Here is a 10,679-nt window from a genome sequence, read left to right on the forward strand (position 1 = left end):
TCCAGGTTTTCCAGAAGCGGGTGTTGTATGGGCTAGTGATCTCCATGGATGCAGTTTTTGACAGGGTGGAGAGGAACAACTTTAATTTGCACGTTGTGGAGTTTCGACTGAGTAGGATTGCTTTGATTGAGATGAATGCGTTGTCGAGATTGCTGTATCCTTGAAGCTGTTGCCAATCTTGTAGTCTGCTAGAGGCTTAAAAGAGATTAATGAAATGATGAGCTCGCTTATCTGGAATAAGAAGCCTTGTCTAAAGTTCACCAAGCTGCAGATCCCAGGATCCATGGGGGGGGTTCCGAAGATTAGACTGCACCAATTAACCTCTCACCTTAGGTTTAAGAGGGACTTGGCTTTCTCTTTGTTATTTTACGAGGACTTTAGGCCAGGGTCTGCCAGGTGTGAAAATCCTATCATTATTAATACTCTTTGAGCGTGGGAGATGGTCCATCAACTAGAAGAGGGATCGAAACAGACTACCACTCTCTCTCACACAGAGCATCCCTCACGTTCCACCAGGTCCGATGGATTTGATACTTGGAGAGACAGAGGCATTTGAAGGCTAGGAGATATATTCAGTGGTGCTGCCTTGTCATCCTTTGGGCAGCTACACCAACAGTTTGACATTCTGAGACACTCCTTTGTTAAGTATCTGCAACTCAGAAACTTTATCCTTAACAAGACAACTCAGCATCTTGACTCTTCTATTTCCCCCGTGGAAAACATCCTGCTTTCTGCGGGCCCTGGATTAGTCAATTAGCAAGTTTTATGACACCTTACGTTCTAGATCCAGCGTTAGTACATTGGGCACCTTGCAGTCTTGGGAAGGAGATTTGGCAACTAATATTGATGAGGAGACATGGGGTAGTATATGGGGCTATGCCAATGTAATCTCCGTGTGCAATGGAATGAAGGAGACTCACCACTTGCATATTACACCCAGTCTGAGACACAAGTTTGATCCTGCGATATCCCTGATGTGCCTAAAGTGCCTGACAGTCGAAGGTGATTACATACATTGTGTATGGACCTGTGTCAGGATTCAATCCTATTGGTCTGGTGTAGTTAAGGAGCTGGAGAGAATATTTGGCAGGGTTTTAGAATTTGATCCTTTGTTCCTAATTCTGGGTCTGCCAGAGGGGAGAATTATTGGCGTTAGTGAAAAGAGGCTGTTCAACATCCTAACTTTTGCAGAACAATATCCCCTGTTCATGGATCAGGGCAAGTATCCCTCAATTGAAAACTGCCATAAAATAGTCACGGAAGGTATCCCTATGGAATTTCTGACGTCTGTGACCAGTTTTAAGTCTGATACATTGTGGAATGTGTGGGACCCCCCATCCTGGCTCTGCTTTATCTGACCTGCTCCTACAAGGTTTCCCATGAGCCACATTGCAAGTCACGATCTTGCTCTACATAAAGGTGTGCAGCTCGATATATTATCCCCTCTTGTTTGTCCCTGGTTTTCTGATTGACCCGGTTTAACGATTGGAAGCATCAGCTTTTAAGGTTTGTCATTCTGAATTTACCCTGCCCTGCTCGTTCTTACATTTACAGAAATAGTGCGGGACCAGTTGTGCTCTGAAAATTTTTGTTGCGTTAATTATAACAAATTATAAAACTCTAATAAAAAATATAAATTAGAAAGGAGCCAGGGAGGAAGTTGCGGAAATTTGGCCGTCATTTTCCAAACCTCACCGGATACAGGCGAGGTGCTAGCGTTGCACCTTTGTTTTATAATTACAGGAAATTCAGTCTAACCTCAGCCGTGGGCAAATTATTGGAATCGATTCCGAGAGACAGGGTAAACCGCCTCTAAGAAAGGCACGGATTAATCAAGGACACTCAGCATGGGTTTGTTAAGGGAGGGCGGTGTCTGATCAATCCGATTGAACTTTTTGAGGAGGTAACAAGGAGGATTGATGGGGGTGGTGTAGTGGATGTAATCTATGGATTCTAGCCTTTGAAAATCCCCCACATGGCAGACTGGATACAGAATTGAAAACCCTGGGATCCAGGGGAATGTAGCGATCTGGATACAAAGGTGGTTCAGTGACAGGAAACACAGGGTGATTGTTGATGGGTGTTTTTGTGACTGGAAAACCGCTTCCTGTGGGTTCCACAGTGCTCAGGACTGAATCCCCTGCTTTTTGTGTAGAAATTAATGACTTGGACGTAAATGTAAAGGGAATGATTAGTTTGCAGATGCCACAGAAATTGGCCAACCAGTGGAGAACGAGGAGGACGTAGACTGTAGGAAGATGCCAACGGGCTGGTCAAGGGGCAGGAAAGTGGCAAATGGAATTTAGCCCAGGTGATGCATTTGGGGAGGTCAAACACGGCAAAGGAATGCACAATGACCGGGAGGATAGTGAGAGGAGTAGAGGAGGCGAGAGTGGAGGGGAGTGAATGTTCACTTATCCCTGGAGGCAGCAGGACAAGTTGATAAGGTGGATAGAATGACATTTGGAATCCTTTCATTTCTTAGCCGAGGTGTAGAATATAAGAGCAGGGGGGTTATGTTGGAACCGTGTCAAACGTGAGCGAGCCCACAGCTTGAGAACTGCCACAGCTCTGGTCACCTCATCAGGAAGGACCGTCACTGCGTTAGAGAGGGTCCAGAGGAGATTCATCAGGATGTTACCTCTGGAAACCTGCATCTGTGAGGGGAGATTGGAGAAGCTGGGCGACTGTGCTCCTCGGAACAGGCAATGCTGAGGGGAGATTAGATTGAGATGTACACAATTGTGCATCTTGGGTGGAGTGGATGGGAAGGAACTATTTAGCCTAGTGGAGAGTTCGGGGGCCTGCATTTAAAATGATTGGTGGATGGATTAGAGGGGAGTTGAGGGAATATTGTTTTCACCCAGAGGGTTGTAGGGGTCTGGAACTCACTCCCTGAGAGGGTGGGAGAGGCAGAAAGCCTCAATTCAGTTAAACGCTGTCTGGATATTCACCAGAGCCTGCCAGCAAATTCTGCAAAGTGGGATTAGGCCGAGGAAGGCGTTGCTCAGTCGCGCAGGCATGATGTGCCGAGTGACTTCTTGTTCTAAAACACTCTGTCATTCGATACTATGAAAGCCGTACGCATAAACCACGCAAAGAACCTGGGCTGATAATGTGGTCGCTCTCTTTTTTTTCGAAAATATTTTATTGAGGCGTTTATAATTTTAATATTTTAAACAGCGGAGAAGTCCAACACACACAAAAACCCCACAATAACATACCCATGTGATTACTCTCTAACCACCAGCAAATTCTAATGCAAATGTATATTCCAATTATATCTCATTCGGAGAGTTATGTCACAAAATCCAGCTGCTGCCAAAACAAATTCCGATCCCTGGGGATCCAAATAGCCCGGGACTGGACACAGAGCCACGAATGGAGCCTGACCAGCCTGGTGGAGGGAGTTAAAAGGACCTACAGAGTGGGGGCTCACTCCCACCCCCCTGGTGGGGACAGTTCAGACGATCAAGACGAACATACTGCCAAGGTTCCTCTTCCAAATCAGATCCATCCCGATCTTCATCCCCAAGGCCTTCTTCCAGAACCTAGTAAGAACCCTTACAACACCAGCTTTGTTTCGATGTCACTAGCTTTCGGAGCGCTGCTCCTTCCTCAGGTGAATGAAGAGGTGGGTTCCAGAAACACATATATAGACAAATTCAAAGATTTTTTTTTTTTAAATAATTTTTATTAAAGGTTTTCATAAAATATCAATAACAAAATGAGAAAGAAAAAAGAACCCAACAGGGTTAAGTACAAAACACAATCGAAAACAGCAACCCCCCAAACCCCTCCCCCCGTACCTAAATAATAAATTAACATTAACACCCCGACTTAACACCACAGGTGTATACACCCCCTCACAGATTCAAAGACACCAGACAATGCTTGGGATGCGAGCATTAGCAGGTGATTAAATCTTTACAGATCCAGAGATGGGGTAACCCCAGGTTAAAGAGGTGTGAATTGTGTCAAGCCAGGACAGTTGGTAGGATTTTGCAGGCCAGATGGTGGGGGATGAATGTAATGTGACATGAATCCCAGGTCCCGGTTGAGGCCGCACTCATGTGTGCGGAACTTGGCTATAAGTTTCTGCTCGGCGATTCTGCGTTGTCGCGGGTCCTGAAGGCCGCCTTGGAGAACGCTTACCCGGAGATCAGAGGCTTCCAGAACCTAGATAGCTTAATTATGGCATTTGTGTGAGTGTGTGTGTGTGTGTGGGGGGGGGGGGGGAATCAGAGAGTCCCCCAATCAACAAAGGAGGAAAATCAAAGGTGGCCTGGCATAAACCGAACCTGCAGTACTGCCACTTGGCAGCAGCGTACAGAATCCCAATTGGGACTGGGTGCAGATAGAGGAGGCCTCCTGCAGGGGAACGACTCTCCGGGCCCTGGCCACGGCAGCACACCCATCCCCCTCGATGAAGCCCACATCCAGCCCAGTGGTAGCGGCCACACTGAAAACATGGAAACAAATGAGGCGACGTTTTTGGCTGCCCGAGGTGTCTCCCATGGCCCCCATCTGCGGATTCCCACCAGCCATGCTAGACACGACCTTCAGGAAATGGAGACAGGACGTGGGCACGCTGACAGTTAGGGACCTTCTACATCGGAAACACTAAACAAGCGACACTAAACAAACTGACGGAGGAATGGGAACTATCGACAGGACAGGAAATGAGACACCTGCAAATAAAGCACTTTCTCCACAAAGCCACTAGGGCCCCCCGGGGCCCTGGAGACCACACTATTAGAGGACCTGATGAACACGGACAGTAAAGCAGGGTGGCTGTGTGGGAAAATATACGGACAGAGCCCGGACTCCACTGGACGACTCCAGGCGGAAATGGGAGGACGAACTGGGGACAGAGGTACGATGGGGACTCTGGAGTGAAGCACTGAGCAGGGTGAGCTCCACCTCCTCCTGCGCAAGGCTCAGCCTAATGCAGCTCAAAGTGGTGCACAGAGCGCACCTGACCAGAACCCGAATGAGCAGGTTCTTCCCGGAGGTGGGGGACAAACGTGAGCGGTGCCAGAGGGGCCCGGCCAACCACACCCACATGTTTTGGGCTTGCCCCAAGCTTGCTGGGTTCTGGACAGCCTTCTCCGAGGCAATGTCCAAGGTTGTGGGGCTGAGGGTGAAGCCATGCCCAATAGTGGCAATCTTCGGGGTATCGGAGCAGCCAGAGTTACACATGGGGGAAGGGGGCCAACGCCCTTCCTTTCGCTTCCCGAATCGCACGCCGGAGAATCGGGCGCTAAAAGAGGAGGGAACCTGAAGGGAACAGGAGGGGGGGGGAGTGGACGTAAAGTGGGGCACCCCCCCCTGAGACTTTCCGTTGCTGAGACTAAGTGTTGGCGCCGGGGTAGGGTCTGTTTATTGTACGCGCATTGTGGAACGTATTGACGCCACTGCCGAGGTACCAAAGAATTACGATTTGGCGTGAAACCGGCGGCCACCACGATCTCGGCATCAAAACCCATCCTCCGCCCAATCGCATTTCCCAATTCCGGCATCGGCCCACGGACAGCCCCACCCATCAGCTTTTTGCCCCGGCAGTTAATCTTTGAATGGTCTACCTTCAGTTGTTGAACACTGTTAGTGGCTTGCGTAGATCTCGTTGATCGGGGAGGAATGAGGCTAATTCACAAACCCCGTGTGGGGGTGGGGGGGGCGGGTTCTATTGTCTGTGATGCATTTCACAGACTTCCTGTACCCTCCCCATAGGCTTGCAATGTGGAATATGTAGCAATGTAAATTGGCGATGGAGATTGAAATCTGTTTCAACAAGCCTGGCTTATTCAAACTGTTTCTCCTGTTTCCAGCCATTGAATTAAAAATCAATATTGGACATAAGCGTATATATTTGTAGAAGGTTTTACTTTTTATATTTCTTCCTGATTTGCTCTCATAAGCTATTTTATCCTTAACTTCTCTGGTCATCCATGTGACTCTGACTGTTGTGAGACTGTACCATGTGACTCTGACTGTTGCGAGACTACCATGTGACTCTGACTGTTGAGACTGTACCATGTGACTCTGACTGTTACGAGACTGTACCATGTGACTCTGACTGTTGTGAGACTGTACCATGTGACTCTGACTGTTGCGAGACTACCATGTGACTCTTGACTGTTGCAAGACTGTACCATGTGACTCTGACTGTTGCGAGACTGTACCATGTGACTCTGACTGTTGCGAGACTCTGCCATGTGACTCTGACTGTTGTGAAACTGTGCCATGTGACTCTGACTGTTGCGAGACTGTACCATGTGACTCTGACTGTTGAGACTGTACCATGTGACTGTGACTGTTGTGAGACTGTGCCATGTGACTCTGACTGTTGCGAGACTGTACCATGTGACTCTGACTGTTGCGAGACTGTACCATGTGACTCTGACTGTTGCAAGACTGTACCATGTGACTCTGACTGTTGCGAGACTGTATCATGTGACTCTGACTTTTGAGACTGTACCATGTGACTGTGACTGTTGAGACTGTACCATGTGACTCTGACTGTTGTGAGACTATGCCATGTGACTCTGACTGTTGTGAGACTGTGCCATGTTATTCCGACTGTTGTGAGATTGTGCCATGTGACTCTGACTGTTGTGAGACTGTACCATGTGACTGTTGTGAGACTGTACCATGTGACTCTGACTGTTACAAGACTGTACCATGTGACTCTGACTGTTGGGAGACTGTGCCATGTGACTGACTGTTGCAAGACTGTACCATGTGACTCTGACTGTTGCGAGACTGTACCATGTGACTGTGACTGTTGAGATTGTACCATGTGACTGTGACTGTTGTGAGACTGTGCCATGTGACTCTGACTGTTGTGAGACTGTGCCATGTTATTCCGACTGTTGTGAGATTGTGCCATGTGACTCTGACTGTTGTGAGACTGTACCATGTGACTGTTGTGAGACTGTACCATGTGACTCTGACTGTTACAAGACTGTACCATGTGACTCTGACTGTTGGGAGACTGTGCCATGTGACTGACTGTTGCAAGACTGTACCATGTGACTCTGACTGTTGCGAGACTGTACCATGTGACTCTGACTGTTGCGAGACTGTACCATGTGACTCTGACTGTTGCGAGACTGTACCATGTGACTCTGACTGTTGCAAGACTGTACCATGTGACTCTGACTGTTGCGAGACTGTCCCAGGTGACTCTGACTGTTGAGACTGTACCATGTGACTGTGACTGTTGTGAGACTGTGCCATGTGACTCTGACAGTTGCGAGACTGTACCATGTGACTCTGACTGTTGCGAGACTGTACCATGTGACTCTGACTGTTACGAGACTGTACCATGTGACTCTGACTGTAGTGAGATGGTACCATGTGACTCCAACTGTTGCGAGACTGTACCATGTGACTCTGTCTGTTGTGAGACTGTACCATGTGACTCTGTCTGTTGCGAGACTGTACCATGTGACTCTGACTGTTGTGAGACTGTGCCATGTGACTCTGACTGTTGTGAGACTGTGCCATGTGACTCTGACTGTTGCAAGACTGTACCATGTGACTCTGACTGTTGCGAGACTGTACCATGTGACTCTGACTGTTGCGAGACTGTGCCATGTGACTCTGACTGTTGTGAGACTGTGCCATGTGACTCTGACTGTTGCAAGACTGTACCATGTGACTCTGACTGTTGCGAGACTGTACCATGTGACTCTGACTGTTGAGACTGTACCATGTGACTGTGACTGTTGTGAGATTGTGCCATATGACTGTGACTGTTGAGACTGTACCATGTGACTCTGACTGTTGTGAGACTGTACCATGTGACTCTGACTGTTGTGAGACTGTACCATGTGACTGTGACTGTTGTGAGACTGTGCCATGTGACTATGACTGTTGTGAGACTGTGCCATGTTATTCTGACTGTTGTGAGATTGTGCCATGTGACTCTGACTGTTGTGAGACTGTACCATGTGACTGTTGTGAGACTGTACCATGTGGCTCTGACTGTTACGAGACTGTACCATGTGACTCTGACTGTTGTGAGACTGTGCCATGTGACTCTGACTGTTGCAAGACTGTACCATGTGACTCTGACTGTTGCGAGACTGTACCATGTGACTCTGACTGTTGAGACTGTACCATGTGACTGTTGTGAGACTACCATGTGACTCTGACTGTTACGAGACTGTACCATGTGACTGACTGTTGTGAGACTGTGCCATGTGACTCTGACTGTTGCAAGACTGTACCATGTGACTCTGACTGTAGCGAGACTGTACTATGTGACTCTGACTGTTGCGAGACTGTCCCATGTGACTCTGACTGTTGAGACTGTACCATGTGACTCTGACTGTTGAGACTGTACCATGTGACTGTGACTGTTGTGAGATTGTGCCATGTGACTCTGACTGTTGCGAGACTGTACCATGTGACTCTGACTGTTGCGAGACTGTACCATGTGACTCTGTCTGTTGTGAGACTACCATGTGACTCTGTCTGTTGCGAGACTGTACCATGTGACTCTGACTGTTGTGAGACTGTGCCATGTGACTCTGTTGTGAGACTGTGCCATGTGACTCTGACTGTTGCAAGACTGTACCATGTGACTCTGACTGTTGCGAGACTGTACCATGTGACTCTGACTGTTGCGAGACTGTGCCATGTGACTCTGACTGTTGTGAGACTGTGCCATGTGACTCTGACTGTTGCAAGACTGTACCATGTGACTCTGACTGTTGCGAGACTGTACCATGTGACTCTGACTGTTGAGACTGTACCATGTGACTGTGACTGTTGTGAGATTGTGCCATGTGACTCTGACTGTTGCGAGACTGTACCATGTGACTCTGACTGTTGCGAGACTGTACCATGTGACTCTGACTGTTGCAAGACTGTACCATGTGACTCTGACTGTTGCGAGACCGGAACATGTGACTCTGACTGTTGAGACTGTACCATGTGACTGTGACTGTTGTGAGACTATGCCATGTGACTCTGACTGTTGCAAGACTGTACCATGTGACTCTGACTGTTGTGAGACTGTACCATGTGACTGTGGCTGTTGTGAGACTGTGCCATGTGACTGTGACTGTTGAGACTGTACCATGTGACTCTGACTGTTGTGAGACTGTACCATGTGACTCTGACTGTTGTGAGACTGTACCATGTGACTCTGACTGTTGAGACTGTACCACGTGACTCTGACTGTTGAGACTGTACCATGTGACTCTGACTCTTGCGAGACTGTACCATGTGACTCTGACTGTTGTGAGACTGTACCATGTGACTCTGACTGTTGCGAGACTGTACCATGTGACTCTGACTGTTGAAACTGTACCATGTGACTCTGACTGTTGTGAGACTGTACCATGTGACTCTGACTGTTGAGACTGTACCATGTGACTCTGACTGTTGAAACTGTACCATGTGACTCTGACTGTTGCGAGACTGTACCATGTGACTCTGACTGTTGAGACTGTACCATGTGACTCTGACTGTTGAGACTGTACCATGTGACTCTGACTGTTGAGACTGTACCATGTGACTCTGACTGTTGAGACTGTACCATGTGACTCTGACTGTTGTGAGACTGTACCATGTGACTCTGACTGTTGAGACTGTACCATGTGACTCTGCTGTTGAGACTGTACCATGTGACTCTGACTGTTGAGACTGTACCATGTGACTCTGACTGTTGTGAGACTGTACCATGTGACTCTGACTGTTGTGAGACTGTACCATGTGACTCTGACTGTTGAAACTGTACCATGTGACTCTGACTGTTGTGAGACTGTACCATGTGACTCTGACTGTTGAGACTGTACCATGTGACTCTGACTGTTGAGACTGTACCATGTGACTCTGACTGTTGAGACTGTACCATGTGACTCTGACTGTTGAGACTGTACCATGTTGTGTGTTGCTGCTCCAGCGCCCCACCCCCAAACCAGCATTTAGTGCTTCATTTTCTGTTCTTTGTTTTGCAGTAATAAAGGAATGGAACACCTCTACAGCATGAAGTGTAAGAACGTTGTGCCCTTCTATGACCTACTGCTGGAGATGCTTGATGCCCATGTCATTTACAGCCGGAAGAAGCCATCAGACGATCACGACAACAACCAATCAAAGGCCGACAAACTCTGATCTTTCCCCCGACCTGCAAACATTCATTCTCCGTCCTCTCCAACTCTGTCCAATTTGCTCGCCGACAGGAAATAAACACCATGGTTTGGATATGACAAGCGCACTATGAGTCGGCACCAAGAGAGGACATAGAAGAGTAAAAGCCGCTTTAAAAACACCAAATAAACTGATTTCTGTATATTCGACCAAATTCCCCTGCAACCCCCAGTGTCCACCCTCCTGCTCACTGGCTCTCCCCAATTGACTGACGTAGTTGATGAGCTGATGCATCATGGTATGAATCCCACGTGTCTCCCCTTCCCACTCACGGTCAGGACCCCCTCCCACGCAACCCGGCCTGGGAGGAGGGCAGGATCAAGGTTTGTAACAGAAGATACTCCACCCATCCTAAACCTCAATGGGCATAGTGCATAGCTGACCAATGGGCACAGTGCAGAGCTGACCAATGGACACTGTCCAGAGCTGACCAATGGGCACTGTCCAGAGCTGACCAATGGGCACAGTGCAGAGCTGACCAATGGGTACAGTGCAGAGCTGACCAATGGGCA

At 48.3% G+C, this 10,679-nt stretch overlaps 1 protein-coding gene across 4 annotated transcripts in view; it reads left to right on the plus strand.

Moving 5' to 3' along the window:
* Positions 1-10,309, plus strand: part of esr2a (estrogen receptor 2a) — a 745,646-nt gene extending 735,337 nt beyond the window's left edge. For all 4 annotated transcript variants that reach the window (XM_072494274.1, XM_072494258.1, XM_072494265.1 and 1 more), the window contains one exon: positions 9,975-10,309. In XM_072494274.1, coding sequence (XP_072350375.1) covers positions 9,975-10,131 — 157 coding nt within the window. In that variant the 3' untranslated portion in view covers positions 10,132-10,309. The remainder of the gene's footprint in view (positions 1-9,974) is intronic.
* Positions 10,310-10,679: the final 370 nt, after the last annotated feature.

The sequence above is a fragment of the Scyliorhinus torazame genome, chromosome 2 (assembly GCF_047496885.1).
Source record: "Scyliorhinus torazame isolate Kashiwa2021f chromosome 2, sScyTor2.1, whole genome shotgun sequence".
Lineage (NCBI taxonomy): Eukaryota > Metazoa > Chordata > Chondrichthyes > Carcharhiniformes > Scyliorhinidae > Scyliorhinus > Scyliorhinus torazame.